The 27,860-nt window shown below is 36.5% G+C and overlaps 5 protein-coding genes across 8 annotated transcripts in view; 3 read left to right on the top strand and 2 right to left on the bottom strand.

Moving 5' to 3' along the window:
* The first annotated feature begins 433 nt into the window (after nt 1-433).
* Nucleotides 434-4,590, top strand: LOC126761305 (N-acetylgalactosaminyltransferase 6). The gene is made up of 4 exons (XM_050477359.1): nt 434-661; nt 1,722-2,324; nt 2,398-3,163; nt 3,256-4,590. The coding sequence occupies exons 2-4, from the start codon at nt 1,843-1,845 to the stop codon at nt 3,916-3,918; spliced, it is 1,911 nt and encodes a 636-aa protein (XP_050333316.1). The 5' UTR covers nt 434-661; nt 1,722-1,842; the 3' UTR covers nt 3,919-4,590.
* A 932-nt stretch (nt 4,591-5,522) lies between these two features.
* LOC126761306 (N-acetylgalactosaminyltransferase 6-like) lies at nt 5,523-9,932 on the top strand. The gene is made up of 3 exons (XM_050477360.1): nt 5,523-7,295; nt 8,427-9,195; nt 9,264-9,932. The coding sequence occupies exons 1-3, from the start codon at nt 6,904-6,906 to the stop codon at nt 9,915-9,917; spliced, it is 1,815 nt and encodes a 604-aa protein (XP_050333317.1). The 5' UTR covers nt 5,523-6,903; the 3' UTR covers nt 9,918-9,932.
* Nucleotides 9,933-11,413: 1,481 nt separating this feature from the next.
* LOC126761312 (uncharacterized) lies at nt 11,414-12,768 on the top strand. The gene is made up of 3 exons (XM_050477366.1): nt 11,414-11,687; nt 11,745-12,140; nt 12,196-12,768. The coding sequence occupies exons 1-3, from the start codon at nt 11,445-11,447 to the stop codon at nt 12,733-12,735; spliced, it is 1,179 nt and encodes a 392-aa protein (XP_050333323.1). The 5' UTR covers nt 11,414-11,444; the 3' UTR covers nt 12,736-12,768.
* A 256-nt stretch (nt 12,769-13,024) lies between these two features.
* On the bottom strand, nt 13,025-13,893 carry LOC126761322 (uncharacterized). Its single transcript, XM_050477381.1, has 2 exons — nt 13,806-13,893; nt 13,025-13,741 (listed from the first exon to the last, which is right to left on the bottom strand). The coding sequence occupies exons 1-2, from the start codon at nt 13,883-13,885 to the stop codon at nt 13,138-13,140; spliced, it is 684 nt and encodes a 227-aa protein (XP_050333338.1). The 5' UTR covers nt 13,886-13,893; the 3' UTR covers nt 13,025-13,137.
* Nucleotides 13,894-21,069: 7,176 nt separating this feature from the next.
* LOC126761298 (DNA N6-methyl adenine demethylase) overlaps nt 21,070-27,860 on the bottom strand; it is a 315,064-nt gene continuing 308,273 nt past the window's right edge. For 2 of the 4 annotated variants that reach the window (XM_050477348.1, XM_050477346.1), the window contains 6 exons: nt 25,002-27,717; nt 24,729-24,933; nt 24,500-24,663; nt 23,919-24,432; nt 21,356-23,820; nt 21,070-21,281 (listed from right to left, as the gene is read on the bottom strand). In XM_050477348.1, the coding sequence (XP_050333305.1) occupies nt 21,166-21,281; nt 21,356-23,820; nt 23,919-24,432; nt 24,500-24,663; nt 24,729-24,933; nt 25,002-27,717 (6,180 nt within the window). In that variant the 3' untranslated portion in view covers nt 21,070-21,165. The remainder of the gene's footprint in view (nt 21,282-21,355; nt 23,821-23,918; nt 24,433-24,499; nt 24,664-24,728; nt 24,934-25,001; nt 27,718-27,860) is intronic. The other 2 variants (XM_050477349.1, XM_050477350.1) reach the window with 2 other exon arrangements.

A 27,860-nucleotide genomic window follows, 5' to 3' on the forward strand; every position in this document is an offset into this window, starting at 1 on the left:
AGTTCTTTGTTTACGTCGACGTAAGTAACTGTCTCTTTGTGTTCAACATGTTCGTGTTTCCTTGCTTTGTGTGATGTGTGGAATGTTTTTACAATGTTTACTTTTTATTTAAAAACGCTAATAATGATATGATTTATGTAAATTGCTACAACCTAATACACATTTTGTTAAGAGTTTTCAAAACATTTTAGTTGTATTAAATTGAAAAATATGTATATTTAATGAATGTGTTAAATATTTTTTGATTATACTGCTTTTTTAATCAAACAACTAAAATATTATTGTGGAACAGTATTTCTAATGTCAAATATTAATATTATAAAAATCGTTAATATCGCACAGAGACCGTATTTTATCTGCCTTCTCTATAATATACGTTTTCTGTCTTCTCTATTATATACGTACGTTCTTTGCTTTAATATCAGCTGTTATTTTTAATACGTAGCTACATAGTGGTTGTCAGGAATTGTTTATTTTTTTAATGTGGTATACGTATTAACAATATTCACCCGACACAGCGGTTTGGGAATGAATAAATATTGCAGAAAAGCATATAATGCATTTATTAAAATAAAGTTAGTTATTCTGCGTAAGGAAATCGACAACAATTTAGCCAACCTACCGGAAGAAGCTGGGTGCCAAATTCGATAAGATCTCCTGGGTAAATTTTTAACATAGCACAAGACTTACTGAAATTTTCATACATTTGCATAAATATATTTGATTTTGAAGACAGTTCAATCCGATAAGATTACAAAGTGTGGTTATTTTGGTATTACATACGATTTAACTCTTAGCTAGTAATTGCGTGCATTCAAATAATTATTTTTTATATCTTTTTTTTAACTATTTACTACATTTCAAATACACTGTAAGATATCTGATGAATTTTGGAAACCTGTTAAAAATCTCCGCACACATATATGTATGTATATGGTATCCAGGTATTCATATGTTTTAAATGGTGCTGAAGTCAACAAAATACTTGTAAACGTAAACACAAATGAAGATGGTCCTATCACGTTTGGGTATTGATAGTAATAACTCAAAAGCGTGCATAAGATTGATAAACCAAATTTATTATTGTAGATAAGAAAATTCCATTTAATTTCCAATTTCTGCAAAACTTTTTATTTTATTTCTCCTAATTTTGAAGATATTTTCTACCTATTAATTTTTCACTAGTGTTATATAGAAATCCATTTGCTCTGTTTTATATGTAATTTTCTTTGGTAAAAAAATTACCTAATTCTGCGTTAAATTTTATCAAACCGAGAGGTGGTTTGATTACTAAAAATTTTTAATAAAAAACCTGATATATTCCGCAAGTAGGTATAGAGCACATACGTATCAGCAATTTTCAATTACTTCCGGATGTTCCTTATCTTATTTGCCTCGGTAAATGAGCGTTCTTAGGCATTTGCTTAGTTGGCAATTGTTCTTCTCTTTACTTTGTTGGTCTTTAAGTTTTATCACAACTTTAATGTTCAACGCTTTCTGTAAAAACTTTTGCCAACTGTTTGTGCTATATTCTTCTGAAGGTTTATATCTATATATGTATGTATATGTTATTATAGTTTTATTAATCATTGCCATATTTTAAAACCAACTGTGTTATCAAATGAACTGTATGTATGTACTATATATTTATTTGCCAATATTGTGTGTACGCTACTAAGTCCGTCATTCTTTTTGAAACACCTTTTTTATTTTATTTTTAGATAAAGTGGCATAGTTGGGTCTTTGCCGTGTTGGTATCTGGACCGCAGCAATAGGCAGAAACTGAAGCAATACTAGGAAAATTAATTGCAACGTGTGCGTTTATATATTTAGTAACACAAAATGCGTCGTCGAAATGTAAAATGGATTTTAAAAGCAGCAATATTGCTGATCTTATCATTCATTTTATTCCTTTTGATCACGAGTTGGATATCTTCAAGCCCCTATAGAAATAAATTGCCCATTTTGACGTCAAACCGTGCCGAAAATTTGCGTGCGCATAAAAAAAATTCTGAGGAATATGTGCGCAATGGAGCAGAACGCGAAGTTGACGCACCAAAACTGCCACGATTGAATAATGATGTGGATAGAGAAAACCGTCAATTGTTGATGCCAAATAATCTCAAAAAAGATTGGCATGATATTTTGGCTATGGAACGCGATCAGAAACGAGTTGGACTCGGTGAAGGCGGCGTAAGAGCTGCACTAAACGATGAATCGCAAAAGGATTTGGAGCAAAAGATGTCTTTAGAAAATGGTTTCAATGCGTTACTTTCCGATTCCATCTCTGTAAATCGTTCATTACCTGATATTCGTTATGAAGGGTGAGTTTTGTTTGACATTCATGCAATATTAATTATATTATTATATGCATATACTTTTTCTAATTTCGTCTAGATGTAAACATAAGAAATATCTTGTTAAACTACCTTCAGTGAGCATCATAATTCCATTCTACAACGAGCATTTGGGTGTACTTATGCGTTCTGTGCATAGTCTTGTAAATCGTTCGCCGCCAGAGTTGTTAAAGGAAATCATTCTAGTGGATGATTTTAGTGATCGCGAGTACTTATTCGAACAACTCGAACAATATGTGGCCGAAAACTTTCCCAAGGTACAAATCGTACGTTTGAAAGAACGTACCGGACTGATTGGTGCGCGCATGGCAGGTGCACGCCACGCTACTGCAGATGTACTTATCTTTTTGGACTCGCACATTGAGGCAAACTATAATTGGCTGCCACCGTTGTTGGAGCCGATCGCAAAAAACAAAAGAATCTCGGTTTGCCCCTTCATCGACGTTATTGATCACAGTAATTTTGAGTACAGAGCTCAAGATGAAGGTGCACGTGGCGCTTTCGATTGGGAGTTTTATTACAAACGTTTACCATTGTTACCGGAAGATTTGGAGGATAGAACTAAACCATTTAGAAGTCCCGTTATGGCTGGTGGTCTGTTTGCTATATCAAGTGAATTCTTTTGGGAATTAGGCGGTTATGATGAAGGCCTCGATATCTGGGGCGGTGAACAATATGAGTTGAGTTTCAAGATTTGGATGTGTGGTGGTGAACTTTTGGATGCGCCTTGTTCACGTGTTGGTCACATCTATAGAGGGCCACGTACTTCACAACCCAGTCCACGAAAAAGCGATTATTTGCACAAAGTAAGTACATACAAATATTATGAAATATTCAAGCTTAAATTATTATCATTATGAAATTTTAAAGCAACTTCCTCTTTTGTATTTAATGAAAGAACTACAAACGTGTCGCTGAGGTATGGATGGACGAATACAAAACATATTTATATGATCATGGTCAGGGTGTATATGAAAACATTGATCCCGGTGATTTAAGCCAACAAAAAGCGATACGTGAAAAACTCAAATGCAAGTCCTTCAAATGGTTCATGGAGGCAGTGGCATTTGATTTGCCTAAAAAATATCCACCTGTTGAGCCGCCCGATTACGCTTTTGGCGCTATACAAAGTGTGGCTGAGCCAACGCTTTGCGTGGATACAATGGGTAAACCGCGTCATTCAAAAATCGGTCTCTATCCGTGTGCACCGAATCTGAAGAAACCGCAAAGAAATCAAAATTGGGCTTTAAGCTGGCACAAAGATTTGCGTTTACGCTTCAAAACCGACTGTTTAGATGTGCAACAGCAACCGCCGAATGCACCCGTATGGCTTTGGGATTGCCACGGTATGGGTGGAAATCAGTTTTGGTATTATGATCGTGCTGAAAAATGGCTTATAGCTGGTAAAGGCAGTGAACGTTGCTTGCAGGCTGCACCGAGTAAACGCGCAATTTATATTAACCGTTGCGATTCCGATGATCCCTATATGAAATGGAATTTCGGTAACGTGAATAACACAGCGTTAGACTTGTTTTTTGTACAAGCGCCGAATAATGCATAGTCACTATCAAAATCATAACTTGCCATTTTTGGATCTAGAGTAGATATAAACCGTATTTAGAAATATATCTAATATCTTGTTTGTAAAACAGTCATAGTATAAGTAAACAGTGGACAGACGGGTTCATGTGTTTTTTGTTTTTTGTTTTTTTTTTAAGTCGGCGTTCCTATCACTGTTTTTATACAATTTTTATTATTGTACTATCGTTGATATAATTTACAAAACATTTTCTAAGCTACTTCCATTTAATAATTTCTATTTAATCGTAATTATCATTCTTAAAACAAGCTGCCCTTGCCAATTCAATTTTGTAAAATACGAAAAAAAAGTATTAATTAATATGTATATGCACAATATTAGTTAGCTCAGAAAAGTTTAAACATTTTTGAAATCATATCAAAATTATGCACAAAAAAGAATTCAAAGAAGAATGCGCTTATCTTTTTAAATGCGTGACAATATAATGACTCTTTATACCCTTGCATAGACATATTATAGTAAGACCTGTGTTTTTAAGGTTAGAAACTGAAGTGATTTGTAAATAAGTATATTTGTATTAAATGATGGAAAGATATTCGAAATTTCTTACATGTATACATACATATGTATCTATTGATAAAGAAACGAAAAAAACTTGAAATAAACAAAATGGTTCATCATTCCAAAAGAAAACATTATTTTTAATTATGTGTTAATCCACTTGTGAATTTCAAAAAATCGATTTTTGGTTTTCTTATTATCTCGAAAGTACATACATACATACATAATATATTATATTTGAGAATATTCTTCCAAAATTTGAAGTTGATCCGGATAGTCTCGAAAATATGAGCATATTTGTAAGAATTTTTTAAACAAAACTTTACACACGTTTTTCTCGAAACGTTGTTGTCAGAGTCGGCGAGTAAAATTTCTCCAGTCCGGCTGGACCGAGCTGCTAAAAATTTTAACACGACCTTCTTATATATACATATGTACATATGTATTTGTAGGCTTGCTCCAAGAAATAATATTTTTGATTTTTTAAAGTGTTTTTCATTCACAACTTTTTTGGGAATCCGTAATTTTTTCTAAAAGGAACCTTTATTCATCTATAGTGATTAAATTTTTTTGTGTTGTTTGATTTGAATTAAATTTAAGCAGAAAGATTTTTCTCATCGCAACGACGTACTTAAGCCTTTTATAATTTGTTTGGCTGTTTTTGTATGTAGATGTGCGTGGTTTTAATATGTAATCAAACATTGGTAGCTTTTCATATTCGAAAAAAAAGTTTATATTTTTTTAAATATTTTTTTATTTGGTTTTTAAGTGTTTTTTTTGGAGACCTTTCTCCAGATTGGTAACGGTATCAAGGAAATCAAATTTTTTCAAATGGAATCGCTGGTTATTTAAGCTAATTTAATTAAAAAATATAAACTAGAAAAAAGCGTTAACTTCAGCTAAACAAAATATTCGTAGATTGTAGTGTTGCCTTGGACAATAATCCAAGTCAAATTTCTTGAAAATATCTTGTCAAATCAAAAAGTACATGCACGGATTGGATTTTGAGCGATCTCTTTGTATGACAGCTATACCTTATAGTGTTCTGATATTGGCTAAAAAAAAAAAAAAACAAATAGAACGTATGCTATTTTATTTACATCTTAAGCTCCTCGACCCTTAATCGACATTTAATCAAGTCCATAACCTTTGTTTGCAATTTTCCAATACAACAACATTTGTTTACAATGTACAAAGTATTGGAGTTTTGTTTACATTTTATAAAATCATTAACCTCTTTTTTACATATTATAATGTCATTTACCCTTTCTTTTTTACATTTAGCGAAGACCACAACCTTTGTTTTCATTTTGCCAATAGAACAACCTTTGTTTACACTTGGGGTCAATGACTTTTTTGTTTACATTTTATGAGGTCAATGCTGCTTTTTTACGTTGTGAGGCCAATAACCTCTTTGTTTACATTTTATCAGGTTATGTTGTTTACATTTAGCTAATACAACAATCTTTGTTTGCATTTTGAGGTCAATGACCTCTTTATGTGTTCAAAAACCCTTTTGTTTAATTTTAGCTAAGTCAACTACCTTTGTTTACATTGGGACTCAATGACTTTTTTCTTTATAATTTACGCGGTCAATGACCCCTTTGTTTACATTTTATAATGTCCTTGACCCTTTTGTTTACTTTTAGCCCAGTCAACAACCTTTGTTTACATTAATTACTAAATTGCCAGCTCAAGGGAAGTAAAGGTTTGAAATTGTTGTACGAGTACCCTATAAAGTCAATATTGTGTACCTAATTTTTTAATACATAATTCTTATTCTTCCACTTTTGACCTGTAACTGTTATCGTAAAAGAAGAAGAGCTAAAAACGTTTTTAATGAAGCTGTGTAAATACAGACATTCTCTCACAGCATAAAACTAGTGAGGAGAGAAAGGGTTGGAGAGGCTAAAGTGTACTTAGTTGGGTAGGCGGTTTGGGTGATGGGTATTGGTTATGACCTAGACTGACGGTAAACGGCATGGAAAGAGATTTATGGTATATCCGATCAGTAACTACCAACAACAATAACATACAAGCCATACATGTGTGTGTGTCTTCTTATTATATGCAATTACACAAATTTTTACAACTTACATACAAACATAAGACCAGAGTATATTTGTGAAATGTTTTTTACTTAATTTGAAAGAAATATTTTCGTGGATTACCCACAAGTGTTTCTATTTTTATATGTGCCTATTATTTTCGTGGGACCTGACCTATTTGAACTAGTTTTTCGTTAGATTTTGTTGTTTCCTACTCTTACTCTTTTGTTTGTTCAGGTGAAATTATGATTATTACAGGTGTTATTTTCTAAAAACAAAATAATTAAATAAATAAATGAATGAGGTTGATAGCGCTACTAGAATTTACTTTCGTTTAGTTGCCGAACAATTGTAGAACTGTAAAGCCGAAACTGGACGGTCGAAGTAAAGCCAGTAAATGTTTTTCACTCAAAAAAAAATGCGCTATTCACATTATATAAATGTCGTACGATTGCTAATATTTCTAATAACCGGCGCGGCGTTATTTCTGCTCGTTAATCAATGGATCTACACAAGAGAAGCGCTGGAGGGGATCGAAATTGAATTAATACAAAAAACACCGTATTGGCAGCGAAGCCACAAAAGAGAACTAAAGGATTGGCATGACGTCGAAGCCATGGCGGGCGATGCAGCACGAAGTGGATTAGGCGAACATGGGAAACCTGCGTATATAACGAATCTTTCAAAGCGGACGTTAGAGCGTGAATTAAGCAAGAAGAACGGATTTAATGCTTTGCTGTCTGATATGATTTCTGTCAATCGGTCGTTGCCTGATATACGTGATCAGGGGTGAGTAATTAAACTTTGAAATATCTACTGCCCAGGCAAGACCAGAGGCTTTTGTAACCTTTCTTCGAGAGGACGCCACTAGAATTGAATGCTTATGTTTTAATGTTCAATCTAACCTTCAAAAGGAGTTCAAATATCACAGCTATAGGACCTGTGGTACGTGAGATGTAGCATTAAAATTTCGTGTTGTAGTTATCCGAGCTCTGCAGTTGGCTTTCTCTATGAGACTGTTAGGGACGAAAATATCAAAAATATTTTAGAAAACCCAAGTCAATGGTATAGATAGCAGATATTCTGATAACAAAAGCATAAGTCGAAAATATCGTTCCTGAATATTTGGGCATGTTAAGTTGTGCTGAATGTTCCTTACGATTCTTACCCAAATGTCACCTACGCCAAAGATCTGATCGACTTATTTAGTTATTGCAGTATATAATGGTACAATTCAAAGTATTGCCCATCGGAAGCTATAACATTCTCCTATCTTTCTGACAATTTGTGGATTAAATCTCAAAATGACAGCATTGATATGGCGACCAAGAACGAATCAAGCCAAAATTTCGATACCCTGTGAACTGTATTTTAGTGAGAGGGTTCGGCATCGACCGGAGCAAATAGTAATCAGAAGGGACAAAGCCTTCAAAACTTCTCAGTCGATGTTTTGAAACCGGTTTTATAACATGAGGGCGAGCGTTGTCATGCTACGTCACAAATACCGGCCGGTTTTCAGCAATCGCTCGCTTCAATTTGATGATTAGCGTTTCCTATTAATTCCCTATTAATGGCACAGGGCTTTAGCAGCTCAACACGCCCATCTGTTTCCATGAAATGCAGAGCATTACCTTGGAATCATGGAGATTCGGCTTTGCTATTGATTTGGTCAGGCTTGGTTTTTTTTACCTTTTTGCCTTGAAACATTTTATAATGGCTGCGAAGGTCCTAGGTCTTAGAAAATCGGGTTAAAAAGATGCTACTGTGAATTCAGCCGAGTTAGTAACTTGAAAATTGTCGCGTATAATTATTACGAGCTTGTTATCATTAACTATATGTCCATTTCCTCTATTATATATCCATTCAATCATAACATAATTGAAAAATATTAAAAAAAAATTTAAAAAAAATTCTTTACAGCTGCCAAAAGTTGAAATATTTCGCAGATTTACCCACCGTCAGTATAGTAATACCGTTCTACAATGAACACTTTAGCGCCTTGGTGCGTTCTTTACACAGCATCATCAACCGTACACCAGCCGAATTGATTAAAGAAATAATACTCGTCGATGATTTCAGTGATGTTACTAATTTGAAAAAACCACTCGACGAGTATGTGGAGCAAAATTTTCCTAAAGTGGAAATTTTACGCTTTCGTAAGCGGCAAGGGCTCATCGCAGCGCGCCTAGCTGGTGCTGTTAAGGCTGTCGCTGATGTGCTGGTTTTTATGGACGCACATGTGGAGGTCAATTACAATTGGTTGCCACCGCTGCTGCATGAAATAGTTTTGAACAAACGCACCGCGGTATGCCCCATGATCGATGTGATTGAGGACGCTACTTTCGAGTATACTGCACAAGATGAGGGTGCACGTGGCGCTTTCGATTGGATACTTGACTATAAACGACTGCCGTTGCTCGAAAGTGCTAAGAAGAATCGCACAAAACCATTCGAGAACCCAATCATGGCGGGTGGTTTATTCGCGATATCAAGGGAATGGTTTTGGGAGTTGGACGGTTATGATGACGGTTTGGACATTTGGGGTGGTGAACAGTATGAGTTGAGTTTTAAGATTTGGATGTGTGGTGGTCGTTTATTGGACGTGCCATGCTCGCGTGTCGGTCACATTTTTCGCAGTGAAAATTGGACTGGCGTATCGGAAGATCGCAAAGAAGATTACTTGCATAAGGTGAGAATGGAAAGACTTGGAAATTATAATAAACATATATTTGCTATAGTACAATTGTTTGTTTGCAGAATTACAAACGCGTTGCGGAGGTGTGGATGGACGATTACAAGAACTATCTATACAAGCATGCGCGCGGTGTATATGAAAAACTTGATGCGGGTGATTTAACGAAGCAACTCGCTTTGCGTGAGAAATTGCATTGCAAGTCATTCAAGTGGTTTATCGAAAATGTCGCCTTTGACTTGGTGAAAACATATCCGCCCAAAGGCACCACCGATTTCGCTTATGGTCAGGTGAGAAGTGTGGGCGCGCCGAAATTTTGTCTCGACACCTTAGGCCGACCCGATTACAGAATCGTTGGAGTTAAAGATTGCGAAGCGACAAGCATATTCCCAAGTCGGAGACAAGACTGGTCGCTAAGTGAAGACCATGACCTGCGTATGCGTGGCGAAGAATATTGCCTACAAACGGCTGACCATAAACCAAATTCTCAAGTCTTGCTTTATGATTGCAGTTATGGCAATAAGAATCAATTATGGTATTACAATCGTCGGCGTAAGTGGCTGGTTTATGGTGCAAAAAGACTGTTTTGTCTGGAGGCTCGCCCCGCATCCAGACATGTTGTAGTCAATAGGTGTCGCACGAATTTTCCATTAATGCAATGGGACTTTGTTCATGTTAATGACACTTTGTTGGATACCTATTTCGAAACTATGCCATAGCAAGTAGTTAGAATGTATTTGATCAACTTGTAAGTCTACATATATATATTTATGAATTTAGTAGTAAGTTTTTAAATATATAATGTTAGTAGCAAAAAATGACGATTTCTTCGGTTACTGTGGCCTTAGAAGCATACTATATATTAAGTTTGTAACATCCTGAGGTAGTGTTGGGGACTCTATAAAGTAGGTATATCTACTATATAGAATATATATGATCAGTGTGATGAGTTGAGTTGATCTCTCTGCCTGTATATACGTGAACTGGTCCCTCAGTTTGAGATATCGAACTGAAATTTTGCGTAGGTTCCTCTATCATTAAAAAGCTGCTCATTTGTCGGAACCGTATATAAACTAAACGATTAAACCCAAGTTCTGGCAAGAATTATTGTTCAATAATCTTTGAACGATTTTTTCAAATATAATCACTATAACATATAGCTGCCTTATAAGCTGGCTGCTTAAAATAAAGTTTTTTTTGTAGTTTTTTGTACATATGTATATATCTGTTTCGAGTATCTAATCGGGTAATTAGATATGATACGGTACAACCTTCCGAGGGACAAATTCCGGCTACTTATGGCATTCTTCTCTGTTTCTCCCGGCGGGTACTGCGTCGAATACTTTCAGAGCTTGATTGTTTTCATCAGAGCTTGAGTGTTTTCATCCATACGGAAGACATGACCTAGCCAGCATAGCCGCAGTCTCTTAATTCGCTGAACTATGTCAATGTCGTCGTATAACTTGTAAAGATCATCGTTCCATCGAATGCAATACTCGCCGTGGCTAATGCGTAAAGGACCATAAATCTTCCGCAGAACCTTTCTCTCGAAAGCTCGTAACGTCGACTCGTCAAATGTGACTTATAGAGTTTGGTCTTTCTTGTCGAGAAGGACTTAACTTTCAATTGCCTCTTATTTTCATTGGTAGGGGTTTTTACGTGGCGGGTCCTAAACCCAGCGCACACCCCTGGGAAGATATGGTTCGCCTTCTCACTTTAGCTCGCCTCAAAAAGTATAATCCATTGTGTTCAATGCCGGTTCTGTGACATGGAGTCGGAAACTCCCAAGCATCTGTTGCTAGACTGCACAAAAGTCTGTAAGCGCAGGATAAAAGAACCTTAGATTTATGTATCCCAACCACCAGCAGAATACTGGAATTTAATAGTGTGCTGGGAGTGATTCAATGAGAGGAGGCACAATAAATATTAGGTCGCAGTGTATTGCTTTCTTTTTCTCTTTCTAAGTACTGTATTCGGCAATAATTCTGTAAGTGCCCACGACGTGTTCCCCTTATGACATTACTCACATGAAGGAACTTAGTGGGCGTGTTGATTTTGTGTGATTAATATCGTAGGCTGCTTTCGTAAACACAATATGCAAAGCATTTTTTAAAACATTTGCCCGAGCCATGCAAGGCATTCATGCATTACAACCCTGCCTTGTCAAAATATGCAATGCACTTACTTGACGTTTAAGCATTGCGCTGACAGCTATTAAAGAGTTAAAGTTGTTCGTGTTTACAAAAATGGAAAATTTATTGTTAATTACATTAAATAATGCTATTTCTTTGGCCGAAACTAGTGCCGGTAGTAATAGCTTAATAATTGCAAAAAATTGTATAAAGAAGCAACGGAGATTGGCTGTCTTAGCTTGTAGATATGAAAATAAAAGAAGAATTCTAAAAATAAAAAGATTTTATAAGAGTATTCCGAGTATGCAGAATGATGTGTTCTATTCACATTTTCGAATGGAAAAATCAACATTTAAGGTGAGTATCAAGTAAACAATTAGTCTTCCACATTTATAATGAAATTGTAATTTGTAGACTCTTCTAAACATGTTGAGGCCATATTGGGTGCCAAAGAGCACTGGTCGTATTGGAGTTTCACTGGAAAAGGCGCTCTATGCAACTTTGTGGAAACTGAGCCACAACGCATCATTTAGAGATGTTAGCAACAGATTCGATATGGCAATGGGAACCAGCTATAAAATATGTATTAAAACCATAAAAACAATTTGTTGTTTAAAAAAAGATGTCATAAAATTTCCGACTACTGTTGCAGAACAAAAACAAAAATGTGACGAATTTTCAGCTAAACGCAGCCAACCGTTTCCAAATGTCATTGGCTGCATAGATGTTATGCACATTTCCATTTCACAACCAGTCAAGGACAGTCTTAGTTTTTATAATAGCACGGGGAACTATTCAGTTGTTCTTCAAGTAAGAATGTTCTTTAAAGTTTTTTGTTTATGTGTAATTAATTTAATTTATTTAGGCAATTGTGGATGGTAACCTTAAGTTCATGGATGTGTTTATTGGCTGTCCAGGACGTTGTCATGATGCCGCTATTTGGGAAATGAGTCCGATTAGAAAGTCAATAGTTAAGGGCGAATTAAAAATTTGTTCCGGCTGTCATTTATTAGGAGATTCCACATATCCCTTAGAAAGCTTTCTAATGGTTCCTTATAAAGATAATGGTTCTTTAACACCGAAACAAATTAAGTATAACAAAATTTTATGCTCAACGAGAGCTCATGTAGAGCAGGCGTTTGGAATTTTGAAGAAAAAATTTCGTATTTTGAAGTATATTGATGTGCACCAAGCACATTTACCAAAAACTTTCACATTGGCTTGTATAATTCTTCATAATATTATTATTGAAAATGAGGGACATGAAGCCTGCGTCATAAGCGAGGAAGAAGGAGATGAGGCGTTTAATGGCGAAAACAGCTTTTCACAATTACCAACTGCAAGTCAACAGAGAGAAGAAGCCAAAAATAAACGGGACGCCATTGTCACTTTATTAACTACATAAATAAAGAAATGACAACATTTTTTATTATATAAATATTTATATTATATAATTTAATTTAATTTTTATTAAAATAACAATCATTAGTGCTTTTGTTTTATACGAAAAAATTCATTATATAATGTTACAAGAAACTAAAACAAGAAAAAATGTTAATTTTCTTTGCAACAAAACTATAAAACCCTTCCCAAATACAAAATATTCCTTACAAGAACTTTGATTCCTTCCCAAATAGGAGATTTCTCTCAAGAATTTTGTTCGATCAGTTTATACAGTATAAACAGACAGCATGTTCCATATATGTAGATATGTATAAAGTTTATAGGGTCTCCAACCTTTTAGGCATTACAAACATCGTGGTAATCTTAATATACTTTGTTCAGGTTATAATAATCAAAAACAGAGTTAGATAATGTCGATATTGCGTTCTAAAATTCGTTCATACAATTTCCGTATAGATTTTAGTTCCAACAATTTTTCCTTTTCAATCTTAACCTTTTCTTTCTCTGTCTCCACCAGTACCTGAAACAATTTCTCTTGTTTTTCGGATTCGGAGGCCAAAAAGGCAATAACTTCATTTCTTTTACGTTTTCGCGTTCTTATCGTATGCGTGACCTCTGAGCATGCAGAAGGTGAAGGAGAAGGCGATGAAGAAGAGTTTTCGTTTGCAGTTTGTTCTAAAGAATGTTTCACCGTATTCTCAGGTACAACGACGCTGCAGCGCGTACCGTATACTTCGTCCATTTCTTCAAAGAACTCCCAATTGGTGGCAGCTTTGCCGGACATTGCGCTTCTTCTCTTTATTCTCTTATATGTGCCCAACAAGTTGGTGTAGCAGCGCATTATTTCATCAAGTGAAAATGGAAATGCATTGTCTTTTTTCAGTATGTCTCGCCTAATTTTTTGCCAAATTGTGCTGCGCTTTTTTGTTTTAGTTGCGAAATCACTTTCATGGCTGAGCCTTACGGTGATAAGCAATTTTTTGCGCTCGTGCGTCCACTTTTTATCACTAAAAAAATGTAAATACAATTAAAATTTAATGAATACCATACATTTGATTATAAATTATTTACCTTTTCGGCGAATCTGCCATTTGGAAAAATTTCAATGCAATGCATGCAAAGCAAAACTCATGCACATTTTGACAGCTCATGCGCCTGAAATAGGGTTGTCATGCATTCATGATTTTTTTACTTTGCCTAAATTTATGCATTGACGTTTAAGAGTATTGCGCATTGCATGTATGCTTTGCATATTTCGTTTACGTAAGCTGACATACTTTTAGATTCTTTTCTGAGTGAAGTGTGTTTTCTCTTTCTCATCTGTTTTCATTTCCTATGGATATAGTTTAAGTACAGTTTTATCCTGAAGTGCTGTCGATTTGGTTTGAAGGAGATCCGGCTGTCGAAGGTAACACCGAGTATTTTTGAGTTATTCCCGAGACGTTAGGAATTTGATTTTCATTGCTGTCTGTACTTGTTGGCACAGCTAGTAGAAATGTGCCGTTATTTCGAGAGTTAAGCTCTTTGGATAAAGAGAGCGCATCATTTACCTTCAAAGGACTTAATTTCGGTAGTTCTTTGCGTAGTCGAAAAAGTCTTTTCGTATTTTGTCAATACATCCCGTTGCAGTCGTTTATCTCCAGTGATACTAATAACATTGTGTCATACCACTAGTGTTGGAAAGATGAGATTTTAAGTTTCATTTAACAAAAAAAAATTCAATTCGGGGAATTTGAAAAAAGTTACAGCTGTTCAAAAATATGTGAAAATAATTAAGAAATTCGCTATATTTTGAAATTTTTGTATAAAAAAGGGAAGAATGCCAGGCAAGCCACCAATGAAATTTGTGATCTTAACAGAGACGATGCTGTATCAGTTCGTGTAGCACAACAATGGTTCGCTCGCTTCCGTTTTGGAAATTTTGAAATTTCGATTTATACTGATGAAAGTTTTACACTGATGGAATAATGTCTCTAGCGGAAAAATGGCAAAAAGTGGTCGACCAAAATGGTACATATTTCTTTATTTATTTTTTAGTATAAGTAAAAAAAATAAAAAAAAGTTTGATTAGAAATACGAAAAGACTTTTTCGACTAACCAATATTTTCTCGATATGTAAATAAAACGCCTTTGGTTTTTTTTTTGTATTCAATTTCATTAAAAATACATTTATTTTTTGTTTCTGTTTATGCATATAAAAACTGAGAAATGAAATCAATCAATCAATGAAATATAGGCCAATAGAAATTTTATATAATAGTAATAGGTAATAATAATTATAATAATAATAATAATAATCGTAATAATTATAATTATAGTAATATATTATTAATATTTATAATTATGCAAACAGTATGTATGAATGCAAATATTTAGCTTAGAAAAGTGTTGCATGTTGTCGCATGCTTGCAACATAATATACCGTGTGTGTGTATATTTTGTATATAGTATGTATGTATATGTACTCGTACGTATATATATTATGCTTATATATAATATATATGTATTTATGTGCATTTGTTTTACAATTAAGATTATCTTAACGTAATCTTGCAAATATCTTTCGCCAACGAATTACATCGCAGTGACGCATGCGCGCAATTTCTTTGTTTAGTTTATATTTTCATTTTTGTTGCTTTTTGGATTTGTTACGCTCATTTTTCACTTTTCACTTACACAGACATATTATTATTATTATTATTTGTTTTTTTTTTTCATAATTATGTAGGCAACAAAACAAGCCGTAGCGTCGGTTGCAAGTGTTGGAAAATTATTGACAAAAAAAAAAATAATAATAAAATTAGTAACTATAAATTAAAATTAATTATTGAAAAGTACAGCTACACAATTATTGAAATGCAATTAACATTGTTTTTTGTTGTTTTCTTTTATTTTTATTTATAATTTTTTTTTGTAATAAATAGTAACGCGTTTAAGATGTTGAATTAAATTAATACAAATTTATAAAAATTCATAACTAACATATGCACTTTATGTTGCAAGTGCTATAGTAAGAGAAAAAAATTAATTAGTTATGAAAATTATGTAATAGTATATAAATAAAATTATATTTTAGTAGTTAATTTGAATAAGTCAGTAAAACTATTTTGATTTTGTTTATATTTTTGTTGTTGTTTTTTGTTTTGTTCTGCAACGCACAACAAAGTCTTGAACGTTACGCGTTTTTGTCGCGCTTTGTATGATTAGTATGTATGTATGTATGAGTGTGTGTGGGTGTATGAAGGAAATGCTTTAGTTGCATGGCTGCTGTGGCAAACACATTGCTTGGATGGATGTGTCTTGTATGCTTGTATTCATTGAAGCCTATGCATATATGCAAAACATATGCTATGCGTAATTTTGTATGATTTGTTTGTTGTTGTTGTTGCTGGATTTACGCGCTTAATTAATAAAATTAATTAAGGAAATTAATGAATTAATTATTGAAATTAATGTATTAATTATTGAAATTAATTTATTAATTTGTATGTGTTGTTATATGACTTATGCATATATTTTTGTGTAGTTGTAGTTGTTGTAGTTGTATATTTAATTTTTTTTAGACTTAAGCGCTTTTGACGCATGTAAATTACTGTATTTCCATTTTATTAGTATTTTCTTATTACATATGTGTTGCATTCATAGCTACACAAGTATATATATGTAATATACATATATGTGTATATATGTATGTAAATGTTTGAGTTTTGTTTTTTATTTATGCATTTAATGTTAATTTTTGATTTGTAGACATTTTTCGTCGTGCTTGGCTTGCTAATTATGTAAAAACCAATATATGTATATATATTTATATATTTATAATATATATATACATATGTATATATGTATGTGTGTATAATCATACAATTTACATATGCTTCATTACGTACTTAATACTTTGCTGGTTTCGAGTCTTTTTTGTTCAATTTTTTACGTCCAATTGCCATTTGCAGCTTAAATTTTTATTTCAGTTTAACTTTTTTGCCTGTTGTGTACTATTATTTATTATTATTATTATTTATTTCTTGCTTAGTTGCTTCCTTCGCTCTTCTGCTTCCGCTTCTTCTTAGGTATAATTTTAATATTCATTATTTTTGCTTCTCTTTTCATACTCGCTCAAAATGCACACCCTTCAATTTACTTGCTTTCATGCTAAACAACTACAATGTACAATATCTTGTATACTAATAATGCCTTAGTGTAATTATTTTTGCTGTCTTCCACTGCACTGCTTTTGTTTTCTCCTTCTTTTACATAAATAAATATATATATTCTTGTGTTTATCTCTATCATATCTTTAATTATAATATTCATAATATTTATAATAATAAATCTCTTTCTTTTACCCAAACTTCTGCTTTCAAAAATGTCTTGTGTTGATTTTGCTTTGCTTACAACTAGTTAGAGAAACGTAAAAATTTCTTTAGATATCTTATAACTAAAACAAAAATAAAAAAATAATTATACAAGTAACTAAAATATATAAATGTTTAGCGTCAATATTTATACACGCTAACTTAGTGCTTGCCGCTTGTTTGTTTGTGTGTTTAAGTCTACATTTTTTTTATTACTTAAGTAATAAAAATATTTTTTGTTATATTTTTGTAATTTACTTTATTTTCTTTTGTCTTCCATATATATTTTTAATGATAAATACGCGCATGCAAATTTTTTTTGCATTCATGTATTTCATAATTATTGAAAACAATAATCGTTAATGCCACTACCTGCTTTGTTTTAAATGTATGTGTGTGTTTGCCTAAATTTTAATTTTTTATGATTTTTATTTTTAATTTTATTTTCGCTTAAATCTTGCGTAAAACACGCTCGTTCCCTATGTCTATGTATATGTATGTATACATTTTGATAAGTATTTATGTTTTATTTTTTTATTTAAAATATTCTTGCTCAATCTTTTGCTTATTTTGATGTCTTTCGCTGCCTACAAACTAATTATGTGTGTGTATGTGTCAGTATTCTGCTTTTTCGCGTTTATAGGCTCAGTATTTTTACGGTTATTTATTAATTTTTTCTTGTGAAAATACAATTTTTAAACATTTCGTAATAGTTTTTTTTTTTATAATAATTTTTACATATTTTTACAAACCTTTTAGATTTTTTGTTCATCATTTTTGGCAAGTGTTGAAAGTTGTGTGTGTGAAGAATATGCGCAATTTTTATGGCAATTTGCGCTCAACTTTTGCATTATTTAATTCTAAATGTGGAAAAGTGTTAAATACTGTATGCTAAAAGTGATTTTTTAGCATGAAACAAATAAATTTTATTATTAAAATATTTTTTTTTTTAATAAAATTTGTTTTTAAAATAAAAAAATAAAAATTTTTAATTAAATTAAAATTTTTTATAAATTAAAAATTAATTAAAAAAATGTTTTTTGAATAAAAAAAATTAATTAAAAAATTTTAAAAATAAAATTTATTTAGAGTGCGCCGCGAAAAAGTTAATGTAGCTTATACATACAGCTGTCGCCTTTGTTATTTTTAATGTATTCCGGTGCTTGAATTTAAGGTTAGGTTTGATTTTGATTCGTTTAGGCCACTTTTTGAATTTGAAATACTTTAAAAAACGCTAACGAAAAATACATTTTTGCAGCATTGTGCATAAAACTCAATTAACGTTTGAGATTTTTCGAAAATATGTTGGTTTTTCATACATTTTATACAAAAATTAATAATAAATTAGTCAAAACACTTTTTCAAAAAGACTTAATGCAGCATATATGCTGCTTTTGTTGTTTTAAATTTATTTTGTTGGGTGAATGTTAGGTTAGGTGTGCTTTAAATTGTTTTTGAATTTGAAATACTTATGAAAACTGCAAAATATTTGTGTTTATGCGAAAATATGTAGATTTTTTATGAATTTTATGCAAAATTAGTAATAAAATTAGTTAAAATACAAATTCAAACTAAACTGTAGTCAATAATAGAAAATTTAAAAAAAGTGTTTTTCAATCAAAAATATGATCGCTTTTCGGTTTCGACTAACAATTAATATTATTTTTTTTTTGCTTTGCAATTTTTTACAAAAATGTGTTGCAGTATTTTATTTATGGTTTTGAAATTTTTGGAAAAATCTAAATTTATTTCAGTACACTAAGCTGTCATAAACAAATACAAATTTATTAATAATGTATTTAGAACTGAAATATATTTTTGAGTTTCGACCACCAATTGAATTAATTTCGAAAATATTTAAAAATAATTTCCAGTAAAAATTCAGCAGTGTTTTGAAATTTTTTTTCTATTTTTTACGCAAGTGCACCCTTTTATTTTAGTTATGCATGTTTGGAAATGTTTTGAAAAAAAAAAATAAATTTAGTGCACTAAGCAAAGTATTGTAATTTAATCCAAAACATCTTGTTTTTTAGTTTTGACTACCAATTCAAGTTACTATAAAAATATTTATAAACAATTTTCTTAAAGGTTTCTGCTTTTACTACCAATTTGTTGTCGATTTTTTATGAAAATGTGCACTGTAGACTTTATTTTTAGAAAATTTTGAAATTTTTTGTTTAAACTCAAATAATTTTAGCGCAAGCTCCGACGTTATTAAACTCACACATTTTCTATACTAAAATTATATATATTTTTAGAAACTATTGTTTGCTTTTTGAATTTATTTTTATTTTTTATTTTAATTGTGTATTTTTTACTGTTTTGTGCCTTTAAACTGCCTTTCATCAGCTTTTTCGTAAAATTTATGATTTATTAATTATGTTTGCATGTTTTTAAGCTGCTTATATGTTTGTTTGTATGCGCTATGTCTGTACTTGAGTAGTGAAATTTCGTATTTTTATTTTAATTTTGTATTTTTTCTATTAAAAACGGTTTTATTTTCTTTGTACTTTTGGCAATGTTCTTGTTTTCTAACAGTAAATTTTTTTATTTGTAATTTGTTGACTTTTTCACTTAGTATTTATGTATGTACTTAAAAGTATGCTACATTTGTATTTTAAATGAGTTTTGTCGGCTATTTGCATAAAAAATGTATTTCACTCTAAACTGCTGTATGAATGTATGCATGTATGTATGTACGTATGTATATAAGTATGCTGCTATTAGTATGTGTGTTTTCAAATTGTTTATGCTTTTCACTCTTTGCTAAATTTATAGTCTTGCTTTCGTGTATGACTAATTTAAGAAAATAAGTAGAGTATTACTATCGTGATTTGTTGTTGTTGTTGTGGTTGTTTTTGATACTGCTGTAGCTGCTGCTATGTGTATTTGATTTAACTAGTTTAGTATTTTAGTAATTTGTAGAGTATTCTTCATTTTATTTTAGTAGTTTTGTGTGTTTGTAGTTGTTGTGAGCGTGAAAATTTTGTTTTTGAATTGTTTTAGTAATTCCAATAATTCAAAAATATTTGCATTTTGTGCTAATTTTTGTCATATTTAACGACTGCTAAATTAGTTTGCGCAAATTTATGATTTTTTTTTAGAAATATATTCACACTTCTTGGCTGCAGCATAAATTTTAACACTCACTTTTAGTAAAAATGTTTATGCAAATAAAATTTTTGATATTTAACGCTTAGTTCTGTGTGTGTAATTTGTTGCAGGTTCTTATAAAGCAAATAGAAAAAATATTTTAGTTAACTTTTTCTCTTTTAAAAACACAGAAAAACAAGTTTTTTAAATATGAGTAGTTTTTGACTGCAGTATTGCTTGGTAATATTTTGTTTTATAAAAATTGTATGTCTCATGCCACTCGCTATATGTTGTCTTTAGACTGTTGTATTCAACGCTAAATTTTCTCAAATTTCCGTTATGTAAACAGTTGTATGAACAACAAATAGTAAGTAAAAGTATGTTTGTATGTGTGTTATGAGCTGAATAATTTCAAAAATATTTTTCAACGGCTAGATTGTCACTCTCTTTGTTTTACAGCTACCTTTTGCTTGTTACAGTTACCCACAGATGTCAAAAAATAATAAAAAATATGGCACTCAACGTGTTAAGAATAAGTTTGTATGAAAAAATACGAGCAAAACAGTTAGCAGTTCGTCTGACAAAAAAAAAAGGAGAACAAAAGCCTGCTTAACTGTAATTTTTAGCATAATTGCAAATTGCAAATACAAAAACAAAAGCTACCTTAATACATAAGTTGAACGAAGGCAACACAGGCTGACCGACACACGGCGCCAACTTAAGCTGGCATTTGGTGCTGCTGTTGCTGTTGTTGTTGCAACATTAACTGTTGCTGTAGTTGTTGCTGTTGCAGTTGCTGCTTATGCTGTTCTTGGTGCAATTGCTGTTGTTGCTGCAATTGCTGTTGCTGCTGCAAATGCTGTTGCTGTTGTTGCTGCAATTGCTGCTTAAGCGGTTCTTGCTGCAATTGCTGTTGCTGCTGCTGCTGCTGCTGCTGTTGCAATTCCTGTTGCTGCTGTTGCACGTTTGCTGCCGCTGTGGGACTAGTGTTGCCCTCCTGGTAGGGTCCCGTAACCACACACGGGTGCATAGGAAAGAGGGTCGTCCATGAGGTGGTTGTTAGTGTTGGCGCGTGGAGTGATGCTTTCCCGCTTTTTGCCTGCTCAACGGAAGAAGCAGAATTCTCATTAGCAATTTCGTTCACATTTGCATTTGAGTTGGCATTCTTCTTACCCGAATCCTTTTTCTTTTTGCTTGCCGAACCGCCATTCCCGCTGCTCTTCACTGTTGCCGGTGCCGCTACTGCGTTATTTGCCAGCGTTGTCGTCTCCATTGGTGTTGCCACACTACCACAATTACCGTTATTTGTTGCGTTCGTACCGTCCTTCTTGGCGCTGCCACCGCCGCCCGTACCGCTGTTGCTGCCTTGTGCAGTGCCATTTGTGAGCGCGCCTTCAGCGTCGTCTTCGTCTTCTTCGCCATCGCCACCTTCACGTTCTTTCTTCAACTTTTCACGTTCTTCTTTGGCTTTATTATCGAGGTCTGTATTGATTTTCTTCACACGCATCTTCTCCTCCCACTCGTCAATACCGTGACGCGCACGATTCAAATTACGATGTTGGTAGAATATGAGTGTCATGCGCGTCGGCTCGTGTCGATTGGGATTGCGCAATGCCGTTGTTGCATGCAACTCGTGCTTGGCGCACTCGATCAGTACGCTGCCGTGATTGAGCGCAATGGCCACACCACCCATTTGTGGATCGGCGAATGCTTCGTAATTGTCATTGATTTCCGTTACTTCGCCAATCGGTTCCAACTTGTTCGGATTGGAGGTGGTTGCCACCGCCGCTGTGGCAGTAGTGGTGGTTGCCGTTGTTGTTGTGTTGGTACTGCTACTTGTTCCGCATGTGCTTGCGCCCGTATCGGTTGCAGCGCCATTCAATGCTGTTGGACTACCGTTGTCATTGCTATTGCTCGTGCTGTTGTTGCTGTTATCATTGTTGATAGCAGTAATTGGTGTTGTCGGCACAGCGGTATTGGCAATGGGTGACGTTACATTAGCATTTGCAATCAGCGTCGGATTGGAGTTCGTAAGCTCCGTGTTTAATGGCGTCGGCTGCGCATTGCCGTTGTTGAGATCGGGCAGCACAGTCTGCGCTTGCACCATTGGCAGCTGCGTTTGCGTCTGCACCGGCGTTTGCGTTTGCACTTGCTGCATCTGTTGAGCGTCAACTGTTGGTGTGATCTGTGCCACTGGTGTGGATAACGCATTCTTCAGATTGCCATTGGAGAGCGGCATTTGCGTTTGCGCCTGCGGTATGGCGGTGGCTAACGAAGCGTGCTGATGCGTACCACCGTTTGGCGGTAGCACTGTGGTTGCGTATGCAGCCGTGGAGGCGGTGCTCTGATGATGACCGTACATATTCCAGTTCGGTGATGGTGGTGGTGGCGTGTGCGGCGGTGTTTGCTGCGGATACATGCTGTACGGTGAGTAGGCCTGATGATAACCATAGTTGTAGTTCATATTTTGGTACGCGTCGTAGGCGGAGTAGGCCGAATGTGGCGGCGGATACATTTGATAGTTGCTTGGGTACTGGGTGTACTGATAGTCTGCCGGTGGTTTTGGTTTGACAAAGCCTTCTTCAATGGGCGTAGCATGATGGTGTGGATGTTGATGGTGTTGTGTTAGATTAGTCATTGGTGTCAATGGAGTGAGTGTGGTCAACTTACTTTCAGCTAAAGTATTATTCACTATGGTGGTTGAGTCGGGGTTCTCCTCACTGCCGCGGCTCTTCACATCGCCGCGCACGTCATGCACTTGCGTCAGCTGTTGACTACCAGCCGTTGGTAGATTATTGTAGTTGCTAGCATATGTTGCATTGGTCGTGTCGTGATGTGGTGTTAGCGGTGCGGCGGTGGTGGTGTGATGTACGTTGCCTTGCGGCGGTGCCATCGGTGCTGCGGTGGCGCCTGGTGCTGCGCTCATGCCAACCGCGTGTGTGGCGTGCGTGGCATGCGGCGGTGGCCAATTGCCGTAGTAGTTGCGTGAGTCTATGTAGGAACCCGTTTGGTAGTCGTACGAGTAGGGCGAATCGAGCACCGTGCTTGAGATCTGATTGGATTGCAATTGCGCATCTGTGAAGGTATCTATCATAGTCGCCATATTCATTAGACTGGAATTGGACGACATGAGCTGATTAGGTGGGTTACCTCCGACCGCGTTGTTCACAGCGGTATTCATATGTGGGTTGTTGTTATTGTTCACTGGCGGTGTCGTGAAAGCACTGCCAGCCGGACTGGGATTGTTGGTTACTGGCGTTTGACAGCGCGGCGACGGTGTGGATGGCGGTGCTGATAACGGTGTTGTGGCTGCGGTATTGACTGCGGCCCCCGCTTTTGATTTCGACTTTGATTTACCATTGCTACCGCCACCTTCCTTCTTTCCGTTGATTGTGGTCGTGTTGGTGTTGTTGTTAGCCGCGTTAGCAGTGCCATTGTTTCCGTTATTGTTGTTGGCGTTAGCGGCATTGTTCGTCGATTGCGGCGTGGCAGTAGGCGTTGGTGTTGTCGGCGTTGTGGCGGCCGTAGTGGCTGCCGCTTCGGCATCAGGTGCGGGCGTTTCGTCCTCTTTTCGCTTTTTGCCATGTCGCCGGCAAGGTATGAGCGGTGTGGAGCGCACACGTACTTCACAGGGAAATCTGAAAGTGTAAATATTTCAAATGATGCATTATTGAATGTTCCGAGGTGGGGATGCTCGCGCCAATGGGCTGCTATTAAAACTCAACACTACACTCACTTGTCCAACACTTGTACCGCGCCGGTGCGATGCTTCTCACGTTGTCCCTCCATGCTTTCGAATTCGTCCGTCGTATCCATGGTGTATAACGGTAGCACATGCAACTGTTCATCGTCGGGTGGACGTCCATCACGATTTGATGGTTTCAGCAGCGCTACTTGCACTGTACAGCCGTCCTGCATATTGTGCAAATCTCTATGTGCATGCGCACAAAAGTCTAGACACGCTGTAACGCCAGAGAAGGGTCGTCCAGTTTCCAGCCCCAGACGACAGTCTGTTGCCTCCTTCTCGTACTTGGTTTGATTGTCATATGAACGGGGGCAAACTTGTTTGAAGAGTGGTGCCAACACTGTGGCCAAAAGATTCATGTGGTCTTCGATGGCCGACTCTTCACTTTTAACGGACAGTCGGAATTTGCGCACCGTCTTCGAGCGTGCATACTTACAGCCATTGTAGTACATGGACCAAGAGCAGCCAAAACTATACGAGGCAGCCGATGTTTCAGGATCAAGACCTAGAACAGGGAAGTAATACAAAATGTTTATTCGCTTATGACAATGTATAAAGACAGCTCGTCATACCTTGACATGCGCAGGTGCGACTTTCATTGGTGGCACAGCGACGCGTTGTTGGAAGTCCGAATTTATTAAGCTTTGGTATTAGATTTTTATAAGCATTATCCGCTTCTAGACGCGGCATGCCATCCCAAGCAACCATGCACACGATGATGAAAGCAGCGCCGCACCTAGTTAGTTGAAAAAATCTTGTTAATTTTGGACATTCTAAACTTTCACTAGTGTGTTGAATTACCTGTGACCTGGTCGCTTCTTGACAACAACCAAAATTTTTTCCTCTGGATCGGCGCGCCGTATAACCCATTTAGCCAATGGACAACCTTGCGTGGTCTTCCCTTCCTTGCCCGTGTAAATAATCTTCTCTATACGCAACTGCCTACCAGAAATTTGACAACGTTCTTCGAACTCTCTACGCAGTTCCGATAAAGTCGATGCAGTACCTGAAAGAAATGTTGCAAGTATAAGTATTCAGTTGTGTCCCCTTGTTTGACATCACATTACGACTCACCGAGATGCGTATAGTATGTTCCCGGTTCGGGTGGATTCTTGTCGGAATGAAAGCACTCACACTCCGGTATCTCCGTCTTGTTGCCCTTTTCCAATCTATCTGAGGTATCAAACATTGGATTGATTTTCTCATGCTTAACGACAATTTCATTATCTTCCTGCTTTGCGCCCTTTTTCTTAGGTTTTGCGCCGTTATTTACTTCAGGCTCTTCTATTGGCTCATCCATAATTTCATCCTTAGTTTGTATACCCGTACAAGTGCCGCCTTTGAGATGTTCCGCGGTGGGTGTGCGTGTGCCGCCTTGTCGGCAACACGAAAAACCAGAACTATTTTTAATAGCAGCTGGTCCACCTTCACCCATAAACGGGTAACTGGTGTTATGAGATAGCACACCCAAGTCTTCGATTTTCGGCTCAATCATTGTGTGACCCAAGTGCGATGGCGTTGGCCCTAGTGGATACCGATGTGGTGGTATGGGATACGCATGGGCTGGTATGTCTTTTTCATAGTTTGTGGGCAATGGTATGATGCTATTGGTATCCGGTTTGCGGTCAATATCCATCAGATGATGGTTGTTGTGATGATGTAAGCTTGAACTACTACTGGACTTCATTAGTGGACCGTTGGACGCTTTTATGTGGCTGGAATGGCCAAGTGAACTGGAGTGATGCGGATGCATGCCGTGCGTACTGCCATAACCCATGCTACCCGACGAATGTTGATAGCCGGGCACAAAGTTTTGCTGATAACTTTGTTGGAATGAGCTCGAGCCGCCATAGTATGGTGAGTTATGATAACTGGCATAATCCTGCTGACTTTGGTGGTGTTGCTGCTGTGATGGCATGCCTTGTACCTCATTCTGGCAAAAGTCGGCATATTGTATGAAGTTCTGATAGTTACGCTCGTAACCCTCCATTTTGGTATGTTGGGCAGGCAAGAGACCAGGTTCGGTCTTGATATATGGCGTGTGGTAGTCAGGATGTTGTGGCGGCGGATAGCCATGTGAGGGTGGGTAGCCAGTCTTATCCAATGATTTTATACTATGTGAGCCATGCAGTGGACCATGGAGTCCGCCACCAGGATCATTGCTATTCTTATCGAGTTCAGCTGCTTCCGCTGCTGCAGCCCGACTTTTACTCTTACGACTGGATTTTTTCGGTTGGACTTCAGTGTGTGCAATAGTGGTGTGTCCACCATGACTGATTGTTGTATGCTGTTGTTGATGATGATGTTCGGCTGTGGGGAAACTACTTGCCACCGGTTTCTTAAATGAATTCGTGTGGTGTGGCTTCCATATTTGATCGCCACCACCTCCTATTGGTTCGGCTGCTAATGTGCCATGACCGGGTGTCAAACCCGAACTATTGGACGTTTGTATGCCTTGCATTTGCTGCTGTTGTTGTTGCTGCTGCTGCTGTTGTTGAGCAGCTTGTGTTGCAGACACATTAGAACCAGTCGTACCATTGGCGTTCATTACTGAATCGCCGCGGAGATGGTGGCTATACGATAAAAAATGACCGGTCTGCGCTTGTTGGTTTGTGCCCAACGCATTGGAACCGGCACCGAGCGATGCGGGATTGCTGGACATATGCAGATCGGTAGGGGTATTTGAGAGCGGATCTTTGGGATCATTTTTCCGAAGTATCATCGATTTTATACGCGTATTCAGATTAACGCGTTCACCCTGCTGGTAAGGATCACTGGCGGCGCCAATCGCTGGTGACTGTTGTGACTGACTGTTCCAATTCCAGTCTTGTTGCATCTGCTGTTGCTGTTGCTGCTGGTGTTGCTGTGCTTGTGGCGGTGATGCAATGTGGCTTTGCCCTTGTTGCTGCTGCTGTTGTTGTTGTTGCTGCATGGAATTGTGATGTGGCGAGGGTGGAATGTTGGTGCCGTAGGTCTGTTGTGCCGACGGCATATTGCCGTTGGGCGATTGTGCAATATGGTTCGGTGACTGAGAAACATGGCGGGGTTGTTGTTGTTGTTGCTGCTGCTGTTGTTGTTGTTGCATCAGGCTACGCGTTGGCGATTGTGGCACATTGGGGACGCCTGGCGGTTGCATCGGTGTTGCATCAATGGCAGCCGTTGTCGCTGCTGCTGTAGTTTGACCACCATTTAGCGGTGTTGCGTTCGCATTGTTGCCGGCAATTGCGGTGCCGGCTACTGCAGCTGCTGAGCTGTTGTTGCTCGTTGTTGTCTGTTGCTGTTGTTGACTTGAGCCGCTGTAGTCGCCTGAATACCCGTTACAATTGAGTGAGCGCGGCGGCACGCTGCTCACTCGCGGATATCCAGGCGTGTCGTTTCCCGACATCGTCTTATTCAAATCACCAGATGACACACCCAAATGCTGCTGCTGTTGCAAACCAACCGAGGGCGGTGCTGGCGCTGTCGACACCTGACCGGCATATGTAACGGCGGCCGGACTGAAGCCAACACCCTGCAGTCCCACCTGATTGATGGGTGCAGTCGAGAGTTGTTGACTCTGGAAATCGTAACGCTGTACGGGCGCACCATACGGAGAACGTCCGTAATTCGGATCAAATCCGAGCCCAGTCTGCACATAACCATTTGATGGGTAGGCATACGATTGCGTTTGGAAATCCAAAGAGTTGAGCGATGTGATGGGTGGTGTGTTCTGTGGAATTTGCTGGATAAATTGATTTTGCCAACCCTGTGAGGGATCAGCCTGCCATGTGGGGTAGAAGGCCATGGGCGCCTGGAAAACACACACAGAAAGAAAAAGCAGATGGTGGAATTTTATTAGTTAAAATTTGATAAATATTTTCTGTAATTGAAGGTAAGCAAGTGATAATGATTTGCATAAAGACTCAACTTTCATACATACATACATACATACAT

Source organism: Bactrocera neohumeralis, chromosome 6, assembly GCF_024586455.1.
Source record: "Bactrocera neohumeralis isolate Rockhampton chromosome 6, APGP_CSIRO_Bneo_wtdbg2-racon-allhic-juicebox.fasta_v2, whole genome shotgun sequence".
In the NCBI taxonomy this organism is placed as follows: domain Eukaryota; kingdom Metazoa; phylum Arthropoda; class Insecta; order Diptera; family Tephritidae; genus Bactrocera; species Bactrocera neohumeralis.

Bases quoted from the DNA above. Each gene is read 5' to 3' on its own strand.
- LOC126761322 (XM_050477381.1), bottom strand. From the start codon at position 13,885: ATGAGCTGTCAAAATGTGCATGAGTTTTGCTTTGCATGCATTGCATTG. The intron at 13,742-13,805 runs GTAAATAATTTA...ACATTTTTTTAG, and splicing joins ATGGCAGATTCGCCGAAAAG to TGATAAAAAGTGGACGCACG.
- LOC126761306 (XM_050477360.1), top strand. From the start codon at position 6,904: ATGTTTTTCACTCAAAAAAAAATGCGCTATTCACATTATATAAATGTC. The intron at 7,296-8,426 runs GTGAGTAATTAA...AATTCTTTACAG, and splicing joins CCTGATATACGTGATCAGGG to CTGCCAAAAGTTGAAATATT. The intron at 9,196-9,263 runs GTGAGAATGGAA...GTTTGTTTGCAG, and splicing joins AAGAAGATTACTTGCATAAG to AATTACAAACGCGTTGCGGA.
- LOC126761305 (XM_050477359.1), top strand. From the start codon at position 1,843: ATGCGTCGTCGAAATGTAAAATGGATTTTAAAAGCAGCAATATTGCTG. The intron at 2,325-2,397 runs GTGAGTTTTGTT...AATTTCGTCTAG, and splicing joins CCTGATATTCGTTATGAAGG to ATGTAAACATAAGAAATATC. The intron at 3,164-3,255 runs GTAAGTACATAC...ATTTAATGAAAG, and splicing joins AAAGCGATTATTTGCACAAA to AACTACAAACGTGTCGCTGA.
- LOC126761312 (XM_050477366.1), top strand. From the start codon at position 11,445: ATGGAAAATTTATTGTTAATTACATTAAATAATGCTATTTCTTTGGCC. The intron at 11,688-11,744 runs GTGAGTATCAAG...TGTAATTTGTAG, and splicing joins TGGAAAAATCAACATTTAAG to ACTCTTCTAAACATGTTGAG. The intron at 12,141-12,195 runs GTAAGAATGTTC...TAATTTATTTAG, and splicing joins ACTATTCAGTTGTTCTTCAA to GCAATTGTGGATGGTAACCT.